Below are 25,137 nucleotides of genomic sequence, written 5' to 3' on the forward strand. Positions count from 1 at the left end.
CACTAACTCTAAAAGATTCTGTTTTAAGTATTTCTCTCTTTAGGCTCACTAAGTTTACTATTACAGATAAAAATATAAAAAGTAGTATGTCTCTCTATAAAAGTGGCTTTTGACTCCCATGATAAAATCTATGATCTGCAAACGCGAAGATTTGGACATGATAGTTATACAACCGAATTTACAAAAATTACTGCAAGTGGCCGAGACCTCTAAAAGTTGAGGATTAAAAGGAATACAAGTTAATTCCACATAATACAGGAATATCACAATATCACAAATAATTAGATTTATTTATTTATTTATTTAACTAGTAAGTACAACCTTATATCAGCAGAATTTCACAGTAGGCTTTTCAAGTATTTGATTTTTGGTTTATGATAATTATGTGTAAACCACTGCTTTGAGTGCTGTTTTCAACAATATGCAAAAATCACACTTGATTTAAGAACATTCATTTAATAATTTAAATTCTTCAGAAAAACATTAAAAAATGAATTTTCTATTGTAAACATAATCAATATAAATCTTAAGCTATGAAAAAAGATCACAATCCCAAAAAGCAGCACAAATCCCACCTCCTTCAGAGGCAAATGGATACCAAACTTAATAAAAAGATACTAACAGAATTGACCTGTCAATTACAATAAGGGAAAGAGGAAACTGTTTTTAATAAGGATGATCCCTGGAAGGTTACAGGTCTGAAAGGTAATGAGGTGCCTTAAAATTTTCACTTGAAAATTCTGCAAAGGCTCATTAATGGTCCATTCAATTACGAAGAGTTGATCTTCTCAGGAAGCGACTTCTACTAGCAGTTCTGGAATGCTAGTTACAATCTGCACTTGGAGGGTGCTGTATTAAAGGTGCACAAGAAAAATATGTTATTAAAACTGCAGGCAATGACTTCACTTCTTCCAAGTACTCTTTTCTGAATACGACCATTTTTTAAATCTGCATTTCAGCTGAGTTCCTTGCACATTTATATAGCCTGTCTATTATAGGAAGAGAAGAGGAAACCTTCAGAATTCAGTGAGGCCACTCTAAAAAAAGTAACCACCAGGGTGCCTGGGTGGCTCAGTTGGCTGAGTAATTTTTTTTTTTTTAAAGATTTTATTTATTTATTTGTTAGAGAGAGAGAGGGAACACAAGCAGGGGGAGTGGGAGACGGAGAAGCAGGCTCCCACCGAGCAGGGAGTCTGATGCGGGACTCGATCCCAGGACCCTGGGACCATGACCTGAGCCGAAGGCAGACGCTTAACCGACTGAGCCACCCAGTCGTCCCAAGTGTCTGACTTTTGATCTCAGCTCAGGTCATGATCTCAGGGTCATAGGATCAAGCCCCAAGTCAGGCTCTGCGCTTGGCAGGGAGTCTGCTTGAGATTCTCTCTCTCCATCTCCCTCTGCCCGTTCCCTCTGCATTCTCTAATAAATAAATAAATCTTTAAAAAAAATGAAAGAGTGACCACCATCCCCAAGATTAAGCCCACAAACACACCAAAATAAACTTACTGCTGCCTTCAAAGCTTGATCTAGATCTTCAAGTAGGTCTTTTTTATCCTCTAAGCCCACAGAGAGTCGAATCAGTGTGTCACTTATTCCAAGGACATCTCGGTCACTCTTAGGTACTGAAGCATGGGTCATGATTGCCCTAAAAGAAAGAATGAGCAAATTTTTGATAACTATATTGTATCTGTCTCATAAATTGCAATTATTTTCAGTTTTTTTCTATTCTAAATATCAAATTCTTCATATGCCTATAATTTTTCACAGGCAAAAAAATAAGGAATTATGAAAATTACCTTTTCTGATCATTATTGTAAGTGAAAACTAAGATCTTTTATCCTTTCTATACCATCAATATACTTAATCTAAACACTGAAGGTGCCAATCAAGCACTCCCAGGGAGGAGAGAAAAAGATAACCTCTAGCTGTGGATGTTAACACCTGCCTGAATGAAGCTTTGGCCAGCAGTCGTATACTCCATGACCAACCAGCTGGACTTATAAAAGGCCTGTTGGACCAAGAGCCAGCCAGAATTTATTCCCTCCTGATCAATGGATTAATCCAGAATGGCACCTTGTGAGGCAGATCAGGGAAAGACAACCCAGGAACAACACCAGTGACAACCAGTGAGCATTAGGAATTCCAGCACATAACCCATGAATGTAGAGGCCTGGAAGGATTTTCAAAACTAGCTGGCAACTCATCATCATTAACATGATAGAAAGGTAAAGCACCTACTGTGGGTCGGGCACTATAGTAAGAATTGGGAAACCAAGAAAAATGAGGTATTTTTCTCGGCCCTACATAATGAAGCAGAAGCCAAAGTCTATGACAATTCACAGAACAGAATAGTCTACAGTACATGCCAAACAAGAATGGACAGCAAGGACTGCCAGAGTCGAGAGGAGGCAGAAAACTGTATGGGCTGAGGCTGAGGCACCATGGAGGAGAGGCTTGTAGTCTCACTGAGCCCTACATACATACACTGCTACCAACACTCATCCTTTCTGGGCACACTAACCACAAAATCAATGCCTAAGTTGCTCTGTCCTATCTCACTTCAGAACCATGGAGAGAAAATCTCAGATGTGGTCAACATTTTATGAGTATCTTCTTTTATCACGCTACTGAAGTGGTACATGCCAAAACCTCCTTAAAATGTTCTGCCTTGGGTACCCTATGACCCAGCAATTGCACTCCTGGGTATTTACCCCAAGGTCACAGATGTAGTGAAAAGAAGGGCCATATGCACCCCAATGTTCATAGCAGCAATGTCCACAATAGCCAAACTGTGGAAGGAGCTGAGATGCCCTTCAACAGACGAATGGATAAAGAAGATGTGGTCCATATATACAATGGAATATTACTCAGCCATCAGAAAGGATGAATACCCAACTTTTACATCAACATGGATGGGCCTGGAGATTATGCTAAGTGAAATAAGTCAAGCAGAGAAAGTCAATTATCATATGGTTTCACTTACTTGTGGAACATAAGAAATAGCATGGAGGACATTAGGAGAAGGAAGGGAAAAATGAAGGGGGGAAATCGGAGGGAGAGATGAACCATGAAAGACTATGGACTCTGAGAAACAAACTGAGGGTTTTGGGGGGCCTGGGGGAGCCCGGTGATGGGTATTAAGGAGGGCACATACTGCATGGAGCACTGGGTGTTACACGAAAACAATGAATCGTGGATCACTACATCAAAAACTAATGATGTATTGTATGATGACTAACAAAGCATAATAATAATAATAAAAAAAAAATGTTCTGCATTGGGTGCCTGGGTGGCTCAGTCAGTTGGGTGTCTGCCTTCAGCTCAGGTCATGGTCCCGAAATCCCGGGATGGAGCCCTGCATTGGGCTCCCTGCTCAGTGGGGAGCCTGCTTCTCCCTCCCTCTCTGCCCCTCACCCTGCTCGAGTCTGCTTCTCTGCCCCTTACCCACTTGTGCTCTCTCTCAAATAAATAAATAAAATCTTTTAAAAATATATAAGATAAAATAAAAAATGTTCTGCCTTTTCAGGCTTTTAATTCCTCAAAAGAGAGTATACACATAAAATTAGGAATTTAGGCCTCTGAGACCAACAGACCTGCACGTGAATCAGCCCCTTCACACACTGGCTGTGTGGGCTTGTAGAAGTTACCTGTCCTCACAATCAATTTCTTTATCTAAAATCATAATAATAGCTATCACTTATTATAGGCCTACCATGAGGCAGGTACTCTACTAGGTCATTTGTGTGCATTAATTCATTTTCTTTTAAATGAATAGAAGTTGGATATAAGTCCTATCCCAAAAGTTTATCACAGTCATTAATGGAAGGAACATATATAAAGCATTTGCAAGTACCTGGAGTGTATTAGATACCTAATAAAACATAATAGTTCCTAATAATAATTAACATTTATTGGGCCCTTAGTATGAATCAAGGCACTGGCTTAGGGATATTTTTCCCCCATGTTCTCATAACAACCCTGAGAGCTGAGTACAGTGTTATCCACATTTTACAACCGAAGAAACAGACTGAGAGAACATAAGTAACTTTTCTGAGGTTGCAGAGTTAATATGCGTCGTCAGGCTGGAAGACCAATCCAGCACACATTGGCTCTGCTCCCTCCCTCCCCTATTGCAATTCTGTATTCGTTGCAGCAGTTGGGAGTCACAGAATGAGGCAAGAACAGACAAGCCCTGACCTAAATTCACTCGTCCGCTGGCAGGCATCGGGGTGATGGCCTAGCTGGTTGGGACATCTGAGGACCAAGCAACTTTAAACCAAATCCCTGAAGAAATCAGGAGGTGTCGATTCTTAAGAGAGCCTTAAAGTAATACACATTTTATGACTATGAAAAATAACCCAATTTCATATGCTGAGTGTGCCCTCTTGTGCATCCAGACTTACTAGCAGGCATCTTCTTGAAAGACTCACGAAAACCTATTTGTGTTATCTTAATTATTTGAGTAATTCTTTGGGTATCATACATTTTTTTCTTTACTTTATGTGAAACTGCCTGACTCTTCCAAGCTGCAAATTACCATGGAGAGGACAGCAAATGTGTCTAAATTGTGGTAATCCCTGACACCCCTTAACATAGTGCCTCCAGAACAGAGTTATTCCAGAAATGTGTATGAAAATTAAAACACAGCAACATGCCAGGTGCATTTAGTACTCTTGAAAATTATTAGATAATGATGTACATTACCAGTGCAATATTTACAATACATGAGCAGAGTAACATCCAATAAAATCAGGCTACAGCTCTGGAATGCTTGGTGGGACAAGTAATCAATAAATGATAATTGTTATTTTAATTACTAATCCCATTTTATGGATGAAAAAACTGAAGCTCGGAGGTGAGTAACTGGTGGAGTAGGTCTCAAATCCAAATCCGGGCTGCTTTTGCCTCCTCTCATTGTTTCCATGCAAAGCCTCAAGAGTGAAGCTGCTAACAGATTCCTATGTGACATCTGAGTAATGAGCAAAACTTTCTGAATCTTTGTTTCCTTATCTATAAAATTAGCTGTTGGATCCCTGATCTCAGGCTGCATGTTCTAAGATCCTCTGGTGTTTTGATACAATTAGATGAACTGATTGGATCAGGAATACCAAGGTAGATTTTGGGTTTATCTTGCAGATAACATGAAGCCATTCAAGGTTCATCCATAGAACAGAAAATAAATGGATTCGGTGGCATCTCTGACCATCAAGGGCATGGAAGTATTTCATCCGTTTCTAAGAAGCTTGAAATCAGCCCGTCTCCTAAAAGCCTCCAACCCCCCTTCCAGGGCAGAGTGGGATAGAACAAGTAGCCCTAGGTTAAAGGTCAGAAGTCCTAAACTACAACTCTGCTGGAATCGCCTTCAGGCAGAACGGAAGGAAGAAAAATTGGGGAGGACACATACAGCTGAGATTTTTATCCGGGTCCCCATTCTACTGGGTCCATTCTGATTAAATAGCTCGATGCTATTCTTACTGTCAAATGTCTTGAATCACTCCTGATTTTACCGGTTAAAACACTGAGAAAAACAGAAATATACTCACGGAAGCTCAGCAAGACTTTCATATCCTCCCAAGCTCTCAGCCAGAGTAAATAACTATGGCAAAGAAAACATTCATTCAGATCTTTCACTAACGTAAAAATACAAAAATACAAAACTAAATGTTTTTAACAAAATGGCCCTGGACACAGGGTGAGAAATGGTGGTGATTATGAAAAAAAGTACAATTTGGGCAAGAAACCCAGAGAAAAAATGAAAATAAAATCCATAACACTGATGGTACCGATTAGACATATGAGGTGCCAACTTTTAACACATTACAAGTTGAGGAAGGTGAGTCTCTCCTATCTTCCTGATTTGGCCCTCTACTTAAGTAATACTTAACTAACAGGAGCCCTAAAACGTCAGAATTATTACATTTGAGACCTAGCTCTGTGGTTACCCTTTAAATAAAAATCTCTAAAGTCTACCAAGTTATACACACTTACTTGTTAAAATCAATCACTTACTAAATTAATACATCCATTTAACTCCCTCCTGAAGTAGGAAAAAAACAAAAAAACCCACCATTTTTGTTAGTGTTACAGTGTCATAATTTTACAAATATTTTAAAATTACTCTTACAACGGTATTTAATTAAATATACACTACCTTTCTGCTTTTAGTACAACTTTTAGATACCAGTGGACGCTGACTAATCTGGCAGCAGCCGATGCATTAGACCTCAGTATTTAAAACTCAGTCTGTTGCATGAGCTCTGCAAGCCCAGTGTATGGAGTTACAGAGGCCTCTCTCCTGGGGGCCCTGAGAGCCTCCTGGCAGCGTGAAACATCAGACAAAGGCCTCCCTTTCTTCACCCCAGGCAGATGCAGCCTGGGAGGCACAGGTTTGGAAAGCCATTCCTAGGCTGGATTTCAGGGCAGCCTTTGTGCCATGCACTAGCCACACATTACTTGGAAGTTTCACATAATATTTCATTTGGAAGAGGGGTTTGATTTTCAATAAATCTAAAAACCAATGCATCAGGACATTCCGTCTCTCTCAAACTGATGGCCGAGTCCAGAGAGTTCAGTAAACAAACATATTCAGATGTCTGCTACTGCGCACCAAAGTCGTTTTCCAACCCAAAGCATTTCATGATAAAGAGGTCTGTGGGTGTGACCTGCAGGTCCAAAGACGTGAATCTGAGTTGGGTGGAAAGGAGAGATCATGAACTGCTGGAATCTGCCTCGACGATTTAAAAAACCTCGTTTGAAAGTTTACCTTGAGGTTCTTGAGAAACATCTGAGCGTGCTGAAGAGTGCCCTTAATATAGAAGGTGATCATCCCCGGGCAACCTGTGCACTGACGCTTCGCCAGCTCATGCTGAGGATGAGAGGGCAGCCCTGTGATCATGAGGCACAATAAAAGTCTTATTTTAGAGTCAAACATTTCAGAACGAAAAAATTCACTGTTTGCCTAAAGCAAACTGCAAATAAGCCTAATAATGATGAGATTTACACCACATCCATATCTGACGATGTGTTCTGGCCTCTAGTTTCATTCTGACCTATCTCTTCTACCGTCTCCACGCTCAAGCTACATCAACTTTCCTTATACTAGCAGTACTGCACTTTTTTTCATTTCAGGACCTGTGTACAAGCTGTCCCTTTAACCCGGAACATCCTCCCGGCTGACTGCCCCAGCCCCTCTATTAATTATGTCATTCCATAATTTATTGTTTAATATCTGTCTTATCCACCAGACTAGCTCCACGTGGAGAAATCCGTTTCTTTTGTTAATAATTGGATCCTAGGTCCTAGTTCAAAGCTTGCTCCATCGTGGGCAATTAATAAACATTTGCTGAATGAATTGGAATGCCTGTCCATGCCCTTCTAACAAATGCTTCCCATTCTTCAAGACAAAGGCCAAAACTCTTCTCCCTCCCTCCATTCAAAATACATACCAGTCAACAGCTCTTTACCTAGGGGGCATACAGGGCATTTAATCTCATATGTAGTTCTGTCTTGGCTTATCTAAATTCCCTGAGGATAGGAATCAAGCTTAATTCTCCTGTCCACCAAGACCGCTAAAACCTCAAAGGGTTCAAAGTAACTACTTAAGACCACATCACAATTTAAAAGACTGGCAAAATAAATTCAAAGAGTAATGTATAAGTCTGCTAACTCCACATGAGTTGGCAGACGTGAAAAAATTTGAAAAGGAAGAGAGCTTCAGGGGAATTTTGCTGTGTAAATAGCAAGTCTCAATTTGATGAGTATCAAGGCCCAACCTAAATCAGATAAAAGAGCTAATGCAGAATGGCAGACTGAAAAGACTATAAGCAAATCAACTGGAAAGTACAATGTTGCAATCCTGGAACAGGTAAATACAAGCCTTCAAGCTCAAGACCATGGCAGGAACATCTAATGCATAAAATCAATTTCCTAACATCCCAAGCAACCACTAGATTATGGGCAACACAAGGACACAGACCATTGTCTATCTTCGCCACCAAACCCCCCACAGAGTCTGACATACAGCAGTGTCCAATAATACATAAACAACATAAAAATACATGAAAGCAGCTACCTTACAACATGTGTCATACACAGGATACTTAGGATAACCCACAAAATCCTAGTGTAAGCATATGTTCTTAGAAATCCTATCAACATTGGGGCACCCAGGTGGATCAGTCGGTTGAGCTTCTAACTCCTGATTTCGGCTCAGGAGTGATCTCAGGGTTGTGAGATAGAGCTCTGCATTGTCTCTGGGCTCAGCAAGGAGTCTGCTGGATATTCTCTCTCTCCTCTCCCTTTGCCCCTCCCCCCAACTTGCACACGCTCTCTCTCAAATAAAGAAGTAAATCTTAAAAAAAAAAAAAAAGAAAGAAAGAAAAGAAAAGAAATCATATCAACATACCAGGATAAATAACCTTTTCTACCCAAGGATTAGATTCCAGAAACTGGGCAACTGCCATTCCATTTTCGAAATGCTTCTCCATTCGGACCTGCAGAGTCTTCAGACCTCGATTGCAGAGGTAACAGTCAACAGGGGATGGAACTGCTCCAAGAGCTGCAAAATGAACATATGCTGGGTTAGTATGAAAGGGGGGGAGAGACCCAGAAGATTCTCTCACTCTCTGTTTCATTATAGTGACTCTGAGAAACGAGCTACAGAGGCCAATGTTTGAGTTTTAGGGGAGAAATTAATATATCAAATCAGAATCATAAGAATGAAGCCTAAAGTACGCTCAAAGAGTGGGCTTTAAAATGAGAGGGGAAATGAAGATCCTGCAAACTAAACATGAACACAATATGAACATTTCAAACATGAACATAGTCTTTTCTATGATTTCCATTCAATAACGTACTGCACATAGTTGAAGCTTGTATTTCTTTGAACACGTAGAAAAAACAGCATTAAGCTCCTATTGTTACTGAAAGTTCTACCAACATTCTATTTAGCTTTTGTCTAAAGCAGCCTAGGAGTTATTATGCCTCCAAGGTGTGTACCTCACCTCAACATTTTATAAATAAAAGGAATTTATCAAGCAGTGAGTTTTGGTTTTCCTCCTTGGTGCCTCTTTTTTTTTTTTTTTTACTTTAATGCTTATTTCCTTTATTTATTTTTTTACTTATTTTATTTTTTTAAAGATTTTATTTATTTATTTGACAGAGAGAGAGACAGCAAGAGAGAGAACATAAGCAAGGGGAGTGGGAGAGGGAGAAGCAGGCCTCCTGCCGAGCAGGGAGCCCAAAGCGGGGCTCGATCCCAGGACCCTGAGATCATGACCCAGAGGCAGTCACTTAACTGACTGAGCCAACCAGGCGCCCCTTCCTTTATTTATTTTATTACTAATTATGTTTGTATCTTATCTGTCAAATCACAATGGTTAAACTAAGCACCTTCAAATAAATCCTTACCCATACTTGAGATAACTAAACTATCTAAACAGGAAATGGTGTTTAGACATCTGTTGAAAAATATAAGTTTATATATTTAGTGCTATTTAAAGTGAACCAGATTCCAGATATAAAAGGTGGAGTATAAGAAAGCCATTATTCCAAATGTTTTTTCTAAAGAAAAAAATCTAGTCAGTCTGAAAACTAAAAATTCACTTGGGCTTTACCCAATTATGGTCAAATTCAACATGGATTTGAAAAATAACAAAATTCATCCCTTAAGTCATGTTGTAAAGCCCTGTTATGTCCCAACTATATTTTTATATCCTAATTTTTCTACTTTCCTTTAAAAACCAGAATCTTGGGCGCCTGGGTGGCTCAGTTGGTTAAGCGACTGCCTTCGGCTCAGGTCATGATCCTGGAGTCCCAGGATCGAGTCCCACATCGGGCTCCCTGCTCAGCAGGGAGTCTGCTTCTCCCTCTGACCCTCTTCCCTCTCGTGCTCTCTATCTCCCATTCTCTCTCTCTCAAATAAATAAACAAAATCTTTAAAAAAAAAAAAAACAGAATCTTTCTCCTCCATTCCTCATTTCTTCCTAATTTAGTGGAATGCTATTACTTCACAGTGTTTAGTGGAACTACAAATACCAAATGTAGTCCCTCTGAAAGAATAAGGAGAATTCTTGGACTTTTTAATACTTACAGTTTTGTAAGAAACGGAGCCTATTATGGAGGCTCTCAGAATTAAGAGACACTAAGCCCATTACAACATCACTGTGGCCTAAAACAAAATAAAAACCCTTAGGTTAAAAACAATGTATGTTTATTCTTCATTCTAAAATTTCTACAATGTAACTTTCACTTGAAAAAAACTCTCTGGGAAAAAGCCCTATAAGTTTAAATAAACTGTATTCAATTTGATAGTACCACATATACATACCTATACCTATAACAATGAAATAAAAATCATATAAAAATTAAATGTTTCTTTTTAAGCTGTCAGTAGAATAAAACTATAACCTTTTTTAGTAAATTTTAATCCTGTTCATAGTCATATGAGCATAGTTTTATCTGCTATAAATGAAATCCCATATTTAACCAAAGTATAAATTCTTTACTTTCTACATGAGTCACAGAGAAAACCTGAATAATAGAAGAAAAAGGATCAAAATACCAAGCCCTGTGGTATTTTCATCTATCCATGGAAAGGAACACTCAAAGTGTAGACTATGTATGTCTTACCATTCATATATTTTGTTGCCGAATACATACAAATATCAGCTCCCAGAGCCAAAGGCCGCTGAAAGAAACAAAAGATTTTCATTTTAAATGGTAATTCACTTGAAAATATGCTTCATTACATGCCTATTTGCTATTATAAATTTCATTCCTATTCTAACTTTTCAAAAATACATGCATCTTAAAATTTTCCAGGATTTCTGATGGTATCTTTCCCCTCCCCCACCCAAATAAAAATACAAAGCACCGGACCCAGTATTCAATCCAAAAGCACAAATTTTCTGGAAATAGCAGGTAAAATCAGGCCAACAGGTCTCCTGAACTTATTTCTTTAGAGGATTTGCTGGCTGGTCCTAAGTGTACTTACTAAATTTTACAATGCAGAGATGCTGGCATTTTATGATTCAGTAAACACATAAAGTAGTAGACATAAATATTTAGCAATTATTATGTCAAGTGAGTACATAACATGCTTAGATTTTTGATCATTAAAACCTGATAATGTACGCTGTGATTATTTGCTTGATGTGCCATCATCTTGAGTCTTAATTGCTTTTTTTTTTCATAATTACTCTTTTATTATACTAGTTTTGTCAAGTGTAAAGTCACTTTAGAAAGAATTTCTTTGGAATGTTTTCCCTCATCCAATTTTCCTGCAAATCAATCCCTTTAGTCTTAAAACGTCTTTGTTTATAGTGAGAATTAAAGTTATAATCAACTATTCACTAAAAAATATATTATCAACATCTTTCTATTTACATTTTCTTTCTTTTTTTTTTTTTTTTTAAAGTAAGCTCTATGCCCACCACAGGGCTTGAAATCACATCCCTGAGATCAAGAGTCACATGCTCTACTGACCCCCAGCCAGGAACCTATTTACATTTTCTTTAAAAGAAAGTACGTGTGTGTGTGTGTGTGTGTGTGTGTGTGTGTCTGTTTGTCTTTTAACCTCACCAGTTGTTTAGTCTTTGGAAGGTGTTACGTATAAAGGGGCTATAGGACTTTTCATTTGGGGTGTTTCAAAAATAGGATGTTTTAAGTCAGGTATTACTCAAAGCACTCCCTACATAGGTGTTTGTGCATCTCCAAAGTGATGGAGTCAAACTAGATGATGGTCTCTTCCAATGCTAACATTCTGTAAACTCTGTGGTCAAAAGAAAAGGAAAAATGAAAATAACTAACATCTGTTGATATCATCATGTGCTGAGAACCATGTTAAATTCTTTACACATCCCAGGGAAGCACTATACAAAATATTTTACCTAACTCAATAGAGTACTTTAAGATTCTCATTGTACAGATGAAGAAGAGGGATGAAGAAAAACAAAACAGTGGTGCCTGAGTGGCTCAGTCAGTTAAGCATCTGACTCTTGATTTCTGCTCAGGTCATGATCTCAGGGTGGTGAGATCAAGCTCCATGCCAGGCTCTGCACTGGGCATGGAGCCTGCTTAAGATTCTCTCCCTCTCCCTCTGTGCCCCCTCCCCCAGCTTGCCCTCTCTGAGAGAAAGAAAGAAAAAGAAAGAAAGAAAGAAAGAAAGAAAGAAAGAAAGAAAGAAAGAAACAAAGAAACAAAGAAACAAAGAAACAAAGAAAGAAAGAAACAAAGAAAGAAACAAAGAAACAAAGAAAGAAAGAAGCAAAGAAACAAAGAAAGAAACAAACAAACAAAGAAACAAAGAAACAAAGAAGGAAGGAAGGAAGGAAGGAAGGAAGGAAGGAAGGAAGGAAGGAAAGAAGAAAATAAAATAAAATTGAAACAGATCATCCAGATTAAAAAGCTGGTAGAAGTAGCACTCACATCTAAATTATATAAATCTAGAGGTTCCACTCTCAAACTCTGAAACTTTACAGTGGTATGTCCATTTTGCCTTTTGTGACATTTAAAGAAGATCCAGAAGACAAAAGGCAGGGAAGAAAGAGAATGTATCCAGTTTTCATGAGGGTAAAATAATGAGAGGACCTTTTCAGAAAATCTACTGTATGGAACTAATACATGTGGCCACTTAGGGACAACATGATTCTGATTAACTCAACTGGAATGAATCCAGATTGAAAGGAAGCAAACTGCAGCCCCTGTTACACAGAAATGTGATGTGGGCTTCAGAAAGGTAGAAAAACTGGACCTATTTTAGTGACAGTAACAGGGGGGAAAAAAGGGCCAGGCCTGATGAATAATCTGGGCAGGCCCAAGCTAAAACAATGCATGCAGTCTCTTTGGGAATATACAAGACTCACTGTGACTCAGCTAGAGCAACCCTATGCTGTGTAAACTGGCCTTTAGTGCAAGTGGTATATGGGATAAGGAGTTGGGATAATGAACCCAAGAGTGAAAATTACCTGGGACAAACAGATGATGCCAAGAGATTTTTCACTTGGAAATAGACTGCTTTAGTGGATATAAGAAGCAGCCAAAGATATATCGTGAGCCAAAGGTAGGTGGCCCATGAAGCTGTCCAAATGCAACGTAGCCAGGAAATGCATTTGAGGAAAATGAAATAAAACCTGGTAGTGTCTTCTCAATAAAATGGAGGAAGATGAAGAACAGATTTATACAAACTAAGGCAGCAGCTTGTGCCAATTCCAGGGACCCAAAACAAAAGGCGGAGAAATATAAACAACTGAGCTATCAACATCTGCCTAATTCAAGAGTAGCAGAAAATGAGCTGGGTTTTCAGTAACTCTGCAGGATAAAGGTAAAGTACAGGAAGTGTAATAAGAAGGATCATAAAGTACAAGCAGGAAGGAAAAAGCGAGGAGAAGGTAAGCTCCTAACAAGGAAAGGAAACAGACTGGACTACTCGGAGAAAAGAGGGAGAGAACATGTGGGGAAAGGGCAGACAGCTAATCAATTATAGAGCAATCCTTAGATGATCTACCAAAAGGAACAAAATAGAAAGAAGCATCTGGAAAAAAGTAAGAGAAAAAAGAAAAGGAATGGAGGATGAATGGGAGGTTTTGAGGTGGGAAGAGATGTATGTAGAGGAGTAGGTAGGAAAATAGATAGTTTAAAAGGAGCACTATAAAGGACTTGGTCCTTATAGCTGCAATGTGAAACAGGGAGTAGAAATTCCTAATACAAACAAGGTAAAGCTAGAGAGCTGGGCACAGTCCACGGGGCCCTGAGGGACGAGAAACTAGAAAGGAGGAAAGTGGAGAAATAATAAGTATGACATACATGGAGATATCATGCAGTATAGCTTTTGTTTTCCTTTAATTTGGAAGGTTAGCCAGGTTTAATTATATATTTTAATAATTTAGTAACATATATTAATATATTTTAAAATAAATATATATGCATTAAATATATAACATATATGCATTAAATATATAACATATATGTTTTTGTCACACCATATATATAAAAAAAACATAACTGATTTATAACCAGCACATAAACATTAAAGTCCCTACTATTCATAAAGCTACTATTTATAAAGCACTGACAGATAAAATCACATAATAAGGCCAGCTCTTCAGAGAGTTTACACATCCTGAGAGAACTTAAAAACTCTAATTAAGACAATATTTAAAACACACAAAGTCCCATAATGGATATGAACCTAGGGTTGGTCGAAAAGATATTAGCTAATGGTAGAAAAGGCCCAATTTTAATTCTTTGTCTAATCAATAACTATGATTAGTTTCCATGAGTTTGATAATGATTTTAATGTAAACAAGTCTTTCCTTTCCTAGTTACAGGTATCTGTAGTCTACTAATCATGCCAAAAAAATTATTTTCACTTACCTGGAAATAGGCTGACATAAAAGTGTTATCCACGACCAAAATGATGTCGCCATGTTTATGGACAGTATGTGCACAGGCTTCAATGTCAATCATCTTCAAGCTAGGGTTTGTGGGGGTTTCAATCCAAACAAGCTAAAACATTCAATAGATGACAATAGTTTATAAAAAATATACTGCACCAATATATATCTCATATATTGTAACCATCTGGCAGACTACACTGAAGAATGTGGGTGATGAAGTTGCAAGGGTTGAATCTGAATCCTAGCCCCCATTAATTTCTGAGAGGTCATAGTTAAGTAACTTACCCTCCATATTCCTCAAATTTTACATCTGTACAATAGGGTTGATAATATTTCATACAATTGTTATAAAGATCAAATGAGATAATGTTATGTATAAGAAGAAAAGTGCTCAATTATTGTAATTACATTCCATTACAAAGAGGATGGATTTCAAAGACATAATTCAGTGTCTAGGAATTTTGTTCTCAAAGGTAAATAACATAAAACATTAAGATCACAGACTAGAATTTTCATTACAGAGAATTATCCCTACAATGCCAAGCATATGCTAAATATTAACTTTAAAAATGTCAGATGCATGAGAAACTATAAGTACCCAGAACTTGAAGAGTATGGGTTTTAAAGTGCAGGAGAGAAGTTACACACAACAGAAAACCTGGTCACGGCTCATTTAAGGAGACAGTATCATATCCCAAAACCTAGCACAAATCAGGCACAAAGTAGATGCTTGACAGTGACTGAGAAGACCAAAGAAAAGAAGAAATTTCTGTTTGTTAAACAAGATGCCACTGTACTGAATGACATTACCTATAGCTTTCTTTTTAAAAGGGTTAATGATTCTTTATTAATATATAAATGAGCAAGATATCTAGTTTAATATTCTTCCTACTCCAGACTCTTACTAGAAAAGATAAGGTAATTAAAATAATGCAAATTCTACAAGAAATGATTATTTTAAGAATCAGTAAAAAATCATTTCTGATAAGAATCTATTATTCATATTCATAATAAAAAGTAATTAAAATAAAAATAATAAATACAAAGTTGATTTTGCAGGGACTTAAAAAATCTACTTCATATGATGAGGCAGGTATTTCAGGGGAAAAAAAAATGTATTAATTCAAGTCAGTAAAGAGCCACTACATAAAGTTCTGTTGACAAGAATTAACATACTCACAATTTGCTTTCCTCCCTTAGAAAGACTCAGACCAGCTATTTTAATAAGTATCTTTTCTCCTAAGCAAGATAAAAAACAAGTTCCTTTGAAAACAAACCTTAATCACTCAAAGCTCACCCCTGTGTTAATCTTCAAAGTAATTATTTGTGTGAGAAAAGGTTTTCATTTTTTAGCATTCCCTGCAACATAATCTTGAGTACAATTCAAACCTTTTAATCATTAGCAAAAAGCTGGAAAAGGCTGACTTATAAAAGACATTGGTCCTTCTTTTACCCATGCAGAATTTAAATGAGGCCCAAGAAAGAATATCACATATGCCATTCACTCAGGCACAAAACACCTTCCGGTGGCATGCAAGCTTCCCAGGATGGAGGCTAAAGATTGCTTGTGGCCCATTCTCTACTTGTAACTATTATTTTGTTGAAGTATCACTTAGAATTCTTAAAAAGCCAGTATGCTTAGGGTCTGGGGTCTTGGCAAGCTTCCTTTCCTGCAACCCAATCTCCATGATGACCTCTGTAGCAATACCAGTTTGGTAATGCAGTACATAATTGTATGCTTTTGCTAACAAATTTTTTTCAGTTATCAGGTGTTGGGTACTGCACTGAGCATTTCATATGCCTTATCTCATCTAATTTACACAACCCGACCTTTCTATAAAGCAGATGCAATTATCCCCATTTGCAGATGAAGAAATTGAGACTTTGGTTAAATAATTTGCCCATGATAATACACCAACTATGACACAGAATTAGAACTTGTATCCTGCTGTGGAATTCACGTACCTAACCATTATGCAAGAATATTCTGGAGAAGCCAGACCTATATTAAACTTGTTGATGGTTTCCAAAGACTTCTAATAAAATTTGTTATTCAAATTTAAATTATGTCTTCTAGTAAACAAAATGATAAAAACAAAACAGCACACAGAAAACAGACAAAACTGAAAACTGAGTTACCTTGGTTTCTGGTGTAATGGCTGCCTCTAGCAATTTGGTTTTGGAACAATCAACAAAAGAAATCTTTAATCCAAATTCAGTTGCCACCTGCCTGAAGTACCTGTTTGTACCTGAGGCAGAAAAGAATCAGACAAAATGGAGAGGACACTGTACTGAGAAATGTTCACTCTTTATTGGTGTAAATACTTTAAAAATATAAGCAAGTGTCAATCACCAATAAAAGTACAACTAACAGCAAATGTACTTTGGTTAAACCATTTGGATATCTTGTATAGTAAAGAATATAAGGCTTGGATTTTAAACTAAAAGTTAAAGAGTCAAATAAAACACACTTGATAGCCACACTAAATGACATGAAGCAGAAATGTTTCTGAAAACATACAATTTCTACTCTTCAAACAGTAAGTGGCATGCTCCCTGAAACATCAATATATTTTTTAACAATTTCTTCCTAGTACTCACATTTAAAATAAATGAACCAATGTTCAAAATAAATTTTTAGTCTGATTATACTTTGGCAATAGAAAAAAGCTGGTTATTATTCTTTGTACTCTCTCAATCTTTTTGTTACGCGGTTCTAAAGCTTTAATAGATAAATGAGGAATATAAATTAAAAAACTACAGTTTTATGGTGAAAAAGATAAATCATTCAACTTAGAATAATTTCTCTTATAAACACTGTTCTGGATTTGATTTTTACATAGGCAAATTTCAAGGAAAAATTGCTCTTATTGATAGCCAACCGAAAAAAAAAAAAAAACAGAAAAGAAAAAGGAAAAATACTCTATGATCAAAGATATACTGAACTTTTGATGCTGTATAGACTGACCCTAGATAATAGAAGATTGAAAAAGAATGTAAAGAATTGTAAAAATCAATAGCAATTTTCAAGATTTTGTACCTATGTGTGCCATGAGGTCTTTATAATGCACCATAAAAGTAACTAAAAGTGTGCTATTTCCGTTCAACAAACTATCATAGGAAAGAATGATAAATACAATACACTCTGCAAATTTCTAAGAGGGTTAATATGATTACTGAAAGTCTCTTACATCAAGGAACTTACATTTAACTTTTTGTTAATAGGAGATAGATAAAATGATAATATTCAAGAAATCACATTTTAATTATTTGGAAGCATTTGGAATACATATATATACATATATGTACAAAATCTTTTGCTATTGTTTTGATCATAAAAATCAGTCTTGCTTAAAGATAAGGACAACCTGTCTTCTTTACCTTCCCACTCACCACTTTAAATAACTTGCATTTAAACTGTTTAGAATGGAAGTTCTTAAATTTGGATCCATGATGGACTTCAAGGAGTGAGACCCCTTTACCCTAAAATTAAAATGATAAACACTGGGTATAGTCTTAAGCACACTTTTCCACCTTTGGGGGGAAGGGGTCCATATTTTCAACAGATGTTCCAAAGGTTCCCTAAAACCCAAAGTGTATAAATATGTGGGGGAGATAGAGGGATGGGTGGAGGCAAGCTTTTTGAGCGTGACCTGGGTTATAGTTCGTCTTCACTGCAGGCAAAAATTTTAAGTAACACTAGAACACTCTCTCTTTAAACGCTATCTTCTCTGAGTAGAATAGATCTGAAAGTTGATCAGGTCCAACATCCTCATTCCAGCAGTTTAAATAAAATTATTATTACACAATCTCTCTTACAAGCAGTTCCAGAGCATAGACCCTAAATGTTTATGCTCTTCCTTTACCAAGTCTGGGTCAACACGGAGGTGTCCATCACACCTTTAAAAGATAATAAATGATCAATAATCCTGGTAACATTGTTAATGTAATTCAGGACCCACTTTACTGTCTTTAAAATATCAGCTGACACAACATGCATGAGAGAGGCCACCTACCTCCATACACATCATCCATACAAATAATTTGGTCTCCTGCTTTTAAGAGATGGGTAATAGTCACAGTGGCAGCTAAACCTGAAGCAAAGGCCAAACCTAAAATAAAAGCCAAGTTAGGGTAAGCCAAAAAAGTCAAACGTCTGGGTTGAAAAACACCTACAATATTTCCTTGCATTACTTTATGTTCTTCTCTCTGCTCATATGAGGACAGCCACCACTACAGAGTCACAAGAAGTCCCCTGATGAAAAAACAATTGTTGGGATGCCTGGGTGGCTCAGTTGGTTAAGCACCTGCCTTCGACTCAGGTCATGATCCCAGGATCCTGGGATCAAATCCCGTATCAGGCTCCCTGCTCAGCAGGAAGCCTGCTTCTCCCTCTGCCTGATGCTCTCTCTGCTTGTGCTCTCTGTCTCTTTCACTCTGACAAATAAATAAAATCTTAAAAAAAAAAAAAAAGAAAATACAATTGCCAATTCCCCCTTTTTGTTTCAAAATTAAAATATCTTTAAGAGAAAAAATATATGATTCTGCTTTGGTGGTAACATTTCTCTGAAACACTTCAAAGAAATAATTCTTCACAAAATTCTGAGATCAAAGGCCAATTGTCAATTAAATTACAGTTTAAAACGACAAGGTCTAAAAACAATTTCAAACCTGAGGAACAGAGCTAAGATATGATTCACTCATTAACTATATGGATATTCAATTGAGCAAATATTTTAACAAAACTCCAAATCAGACCTGAGATGTGTCTGGCAAATTTGAAAAATATTGTTTTTAAAAAATTGTAAGTGTGGAATCTCCTTTAAATAAATACGATCCCGAAATCTCACGTAGAACAAAAATAATGAAAACAATTAAAAAAAAAAACCTGACATTGTGTACATTAAACACTATAAAAGAAAATATCCTGACAAAATATCAATGCATCACCTTGATGATAAAAATCACCTGTGACTGGTAGAAGGGATAATTCAATTAACTTGAAAAATGTAATTCTTATAAAATCTTCTCAGAAAAGTTTAGGTTAGAATTACAGTTCTCTACTCAGCACATCTGTAGTCCAATGGTGAATTCATATAGAAGGCTAAACTTTATTTTTAAAGATTTTATCTATTTACTTGAGAGAGAGAGAGCATGAGAAGGGGGAGGGTCAGAAGGAGAAGCAGACTCCCCACTGAGCAAGGAGCCTCATGCAGGACTCTATCCCAGGACCCTGGGATCATGACCTGAGCTGAAGGCAGATGCTTAATGACTGAGCCACCCAGGTGCCCCTAGAAGGCTAAACTTTAAACCCAGTTAAAAACAACTGTGTTTTCTGGAGCCCACTTGAAAAAAATGTCTGCCATATGAATACTCAGCCTTTACCCTCCTGCAGGAAATAATGTTCCCTGTACAGTACTAAATTACAGAAGTTTAGTGTTCAGAAAGAACTCCCCTATCCAAAACAAAAGACAAAACTCCCCAAACCCCCAAAAACCCACATTAACATTTCTAACCCCGGCACTCTTGCTATGAGAAAACTCATTAAGACTTATTTTCTCTTCACTATTCTATCCTCATTCAGTATCATTCATATAAAAAATACAAAGACGATTTAATAGTAATCCACTCCCTTCATGAGAAAAGATTCAAGGAGTTAATCCGTAATCTCTGAGAGCATATTATCAAGAGCACCAGGTAAATGTTCCCTGGTGTTGTTTTTAAGCATTATCAGGTGAATGAACCAGAGTATCAGAAAGCTTGTATTCTCAGAGGTAGTGTTATAAAACTCAGTTAATATTTATCCATTTATACTGACACCTTCAGATGAAAAGTGCATTCACATAAATACTAACTGGCAAATTCTGCCATTTTGCTTCTATTTTTATCTAATAATTACATATATGCATATTATGCCATCTATGGGACCTTGGACAAAAAATTCAATGTCTTAGTAAAATAGAAGTTTTGAACTAGCTAATCCTTACTCCTTTCCAATTCTAAATTCTGTGCCTCTATGATTTTGTCTATACATGTAAGAATGGGTTTTACACTTCACAAACTTTGAAATGGAAATCACTTACTGTACTTGGCCCCATCCAGTGCTGCCACTGCTTTTTCCAAGCAATTCCTGGTGGGGTTTCCGGAACGGCTATATTCAAAACCCTGAAGAACAGAAGAGTTTATCCTAAGAGATTTGAGTTTATTTATCAGAGTCCTAACATAGACACCTTCACAACTAGAGGTTCATCCCATGATGATGATTTTTTATTATTCAGTTATGACATGTCTTGCCATTAAATAGAAGCTTAACATGTCTGCCTTCCCAGGATCCTGGGATCGAGTCCCAGGCTCCTTGTTCAGCGGGGAGCCTGCTTCTCCCTCTCCCTCTGCCCCTTGCCCCTGCTTGTGCTCTCTCTTTGTACCCGCTCTCTCTCAGATAGATAACTTTAAAATAAATAACTAAATAGGAGCTTAACAATATTGTGACTGCAGTGGTGTGAAAGGTTCTGAAGTCCACCAAACTGGATTAGAATTCTATAGCTGTCCCTTATGAGCTGTATGCCAAATAGGTAAGTTACTTAACCTTTCCTAAAGTTGATCTCAGTACCTATAAAATGAGAATAAAATGCAAAAAACTAATTTGCAAAACTGTTGTGGTGATAAAATTATACAATGTATATAAGTTCTCTCTACCTGGTGCCTGGTACGTGCTAACTACTACAGAAACGGTTGTTTTTATTATTAGCATTATTATGATGTTCAACTCACCTTTACCCATTCACCTGGGGACCTCAGGAAAAGGGAATCACCAGAGCCTACAGAGTAAACTTACTTCTAACCTATATTTCATTTCCTAAGAAATAAGTGATACAAGTCCTGTTTAGCATCCTATAGAAAACTATGAACAGATCCTACAAATGCTCAAAGTTCAGATCTTGGCACTACAAAAGTAACAAAAAACAGACAGTAATTCTTGGCAAAGTGGCTACACACAATTTCTTAAAATTTGCTCTTTTTACCTTTACCATACTAGGAGTATTCATTCATTTTATTTAATACTCATGGGCAGCTTTTAGGAAAGTGAAGCCAAAGGTTATAGAGAACATCAGAACCAGTATTCAAACCTAGGATTTAAACCTTGACTGAAAATGCTGTAATTTTCTTTTTTTTTTAAAGATTTTATTTATTTATTTGAGAGAGAGAATGAGATAGAAAGCATGAGAGGGGAGAGGGTCAGAGGGAGAAGCCGACTCCCTGCCAAGCAGGGAGCCCGACATGGGATTCGATCCCGGGACTCCAGGATCATGACCCAAGCCGAAGGCAGTCACTTAACCAACTGAGCCACCCAGGCGCCCCTGAAAATGCTGTAATTTTCTCTCCATGCCTCATATAGCACATAACAAAACACAACAACCACTTTTCATACATTGTTTCTGATTTAGGAGCTCCTAGTATTAGTAATATATATATTACCAAAATATGTATATTTTAAGTTTGGTTGCTTTGTTTCCTTGTTTTTGACAAACTGAGTAGACATAGTTTATAGGGTTTTAGGATATCTTCATCCCTCCCTCACCATCACCTCCTTGATGTGACCTGTATGCCCCAGACAGAAAAAAATCTGTTTGGATACATGTGGCTACTGCCACAGAGACGTACACATGTCTCCATAATTATTCACTGCAGAGATTTAACTCTGGGGTGGGGGCGAGGCATATTTCACGGGCAAACTCCCACCCTCTCACCCATTCAGTGGCTTTCCAAATGGAATAGGAGAAATTGATGCTTCTCTTCAGCTCCTCAGATTCTTTTTAGTGTTCTTCACTGAGCTCTTAAAGGTACTAAGAGGTGTCTGGTATTTGTAGATTTTATCACCCTGGTTGGCTCTCTGAAAATATTTAATTACTAATATCTGGTTAAATGGTTAATTTTTATACCAACAGCTAAAGCTTGGACAGTCACACGTTCACAAAACCCTACACCAGCAACAGACTACAAGCTTGGAAAACAGATTGTGTACATGTTTTGATTCCAAAATACAGTAGCTAGAAGCATCCTAAACCAGTGGTAAAAATGCCCTTTAGAACTGTACCTCACAGGTTTTTGGGGGGGCGTGGTCAGGGGATGTTAGCCCGGTGATGGAGCACTGGGTTTATACACAAACAATGAATCACGGAACACTACATCAAAAACTAATGATGTAAGGTACGGTGACTAACATAACATAATAAAAAAAATTTTTTAATTAAAAAAAAAGAACTGTACCTCACAAAGCAAAGGGCTATGTTTAAAAGAATTTCCCTAGACTTATATAACAACACACTAAAGAGGTTTTTGAAGTCAATCAAAGCTTCAGACCTACAAAGTTTATTGAACTGATTTCCTTGAAAGCTCAGCAACTTTGAAATACTCCAAGATCCCATCAGTGTGTTACCAAAAGGGATTAACAAAGATTGCTCTATCAAAAACTTGCCATTATCTAACTCTAGGTCAGTTCCTTTTGTATAAAAAGTGTGTAATACCTGTCCTGCCCTCTGAGGGGTTGTTGTGAGGATCAAATGGAAAAAGTGTCAATGTGAACGCTGTGAAATACCAAACTACTAAGCAATTATAATGTACCGTAAAGCTTAACATATGTATCAACAATTTATGTGGTAGGTACTAGTGAACCCCATTTACCCAGGATTAACCTGAGGCTGGAATAGGTTAAGCAACTTGCTCAAGGTCACCCAGATCAGAGGAGGTAGTGTCAGAATTCAAACCTAGCCCCTGTGACTAGGTGATCTGTGCTCTTAATCACTAAGCCACACTGCTTAAATGATGCAATGGGTTAGATTATTACTAGTATTATTGGAGTATAGCAGAGTGTAGCCTAATGCCTAAGAGCAGGGCTCTAGAGCAGGGTTAGAATCCCAGCTACACCACTTATTAGCCGTGTGGCCTTAGGCTAGTTACTTAATATTCCTAAATCTGTTTTGTTTTTTGTTTTTTTTTTTTTTTCATAAGAAAAATGAGAATCTAGTCCAGACTAGGGTTGTTGTGAGGATCCCAGACCATACCTGTAATACATCTGACATTACACCTGTAAGTCTGTATCTAGCCCATAGCAAGTAAATCACTTTTAATAACAACAGTACAGCCACTGGGCATGATCTTGATTCTAGGTGAGTTATCAGACCCTGAGGGTTTGTGCAGGTTTTTTTCAGTTGACTCTCTACATGTCTTTATAATTTTTGCTGCTAAAGGTAATTCAACAAAGTTATGACCCTCAGTTTTGAACTGCAAATTTGCCAAAATTACATGAATTTCAGTTCAAATCTATATGGCAAGTTGGACAAACTGTTCCTTCCAGTCCTGCTTATCAAAAGAAATGTGATCACTGGACCAGCGAATACAAAGATTTAGTACAAGGAAGATTACGAGTGTAGTAAACATCCATTTGGGTGCCTTCCTGATGTATAAACCATCTAAAAATTACCTGCATGCCTTTTTATATGTAAGCCATCTCTCTTTACCCGCCCAACCCAGCCCCACCCCCCACCTGCCCAGCCAGCCCCAGCTCACCGAGTGCTGGCCGGGAGCCTCTTGCTTGAACGTGGTGGACAGTGAGATGGGGGGCACTACAGCCTGGGAGGTCCATTGCTCCGGTTCCTGGCCCACATGGATGGCCTGCGTGGCGAAATGTTGGAAGCGAGGCTGGAAACCATACGGGGAGGCGTCTTTTTCCTGCATGCTGAGCTGCGAAGGAGGGAAAGAGAAAAAGAGCAAGGAAGATAAAACCAGAAAACTGGTGCGACAGGGCCTGAGACACAAAAATCAGGAGAACCGGAGCTAAAGACAAGGCGGGCTGACGACGGGGAGCGGACAAAAGCCGGACTCCAGGACTCAGTGGCTCAGACTTTAGTAGCCGGCGGTGTGGTGTGCATTCACCGCGGGCGGAACCAGCGAGACCCAATGAGCGAAGGCCCCGACGCGACCCCCGTTCCTCATTGGCCGGAACCGGAGGCGTTGCCTGCAGCGTCCCTGGGACCGCCCTTCCCGGTGCAGAAAGTGGAGCGGAGCCGGAGTCTGTGTGTCCACGTGGTGTTGCTCCCTACCGACGAAATTCCTGAGTCGGGGCCTGGGGGAGGCTGCCATGCTGGCTCCAGTGAGCCGCCCGGGCATCTGTGTGACCTCAGGCCGGAGGTTCGCCTGAGACATGGAGAAAGGTGGGCTTGGTGTTGAAACCGAGTAACCTTGTAAACAGACCGCACAAATAGCCTCCTCTTACTGTTGCCAGTGTCCCTGACCCCTACCCCCAACCCCTTTTGTCCTGAGGGCGGTGCTGACCGACGCAAGCAACGAAGTGGAGATTCGTACGAAAACCGAGGCACAACCTGCCAAATCTGCAGCTTGGATTCTCATTAACGGCTGCGGCCTGCCTTTTAAGGTACACTGAACTCTGTAATGACCCAGTACTTGGGATAATTGAAACCTGAGTGAGGGTCATATTTTTCTTAAGTAATGGCGAAGCAACTGTAGTGGGAAGATCTCTAATCAGAACTCTGGCAGCTTAAGAGCCATTCAAATTTGAGCTTTCGAGCATCATTATCTTCTTTTTGAAGTACCCGGAGAAGCTCTCCCTGATGAAAAAGATTGCATGGCTTAAAAAACAAAAACAAAAACAAAAACACCTTATTGGAGCCTCAAATCCTACACAAAATGCCTTCACTGTTGCACAATTGACAGCAACATTTTT

The 25,137-nt window shown here is 38.2% G+C and overlaps 1 protein-coding gene across 1 annotated transcript; it reads right to left on the reverse strand.

Annotated features, from left to right (window-relative positions):
* Window positions 1–764: 764 nt before the first annotated feature.
* On the reverse strand, window positions 765–24,131 carry CTH (cystathionine gamma-lyase). The gene is made up of 12 exons (XM_028102503.2): window positions 23,964–24,131; window positions 20,480–20,561; window positions 18,413–18,508; window positions 16,536–16,645; window positions 14,374–14,505; window positions 10,630–10,687; window positions 10,091–10,168; window positions 8,405–8,557; window positions 6,764–6,885; window positions 5,544–5,596; window positions 1,507–1,645; window positions 765–849 (listed from the first exon to the last, which is right to left on the reverse strand). The coding sequence occupies exons 1-12, from the start codon at window positions 24,129–24,131 to the stop codon at window positions 823–825; spliced, it is 1,218 nt and encodes a 405-aa protein (XP_027958304.1). The 3' UTR covers window positions 765–822.
* Between the last annotated feature and the right edge of the window lie 1,006 nt (window positions 24,132–25,137).

The sequence above is a fragment of the Eumetopias jubatus genome, unplaced genomic scaffold, assembly GCF_037043125.1.
Source record: "Eumetopias jubatus isolate StellerSeaLion01/CBP00866 unplaced genomic scaffold, mEumJub1_p1.0 scaffold_4, whole genome shotgun sequence".
NCBI lineage: Eukaryota > Metazoa > Chordata > Mammalia > Carnivora > Otariidae > Eumetopias > Eumetopias jubatus.

Coding starts and splice junctions, on each gene's coding strand:
- CTH (XM_028102503.2), bottom strand. CDS start 24,131: ATGCAGGAAAAAGACGCCTCCCCGTATGGTTTCCAGCCTCGCTTCCAA. Junction 10,688..14,373: donor TTATGTCAGCCTATTTCCAG/GTAAGTGAAAAT, acceptor TGTTTCTTTCAG/CGGCCTTTGGCTCTGGGAGC. Junction 1,646..5,543: donor GAAAGTCTTGCTGAGCTTCC/GTGAGTATATTT, acceptor TCTTTCTTTTAG/GGCAATCATGACCCATGCTT.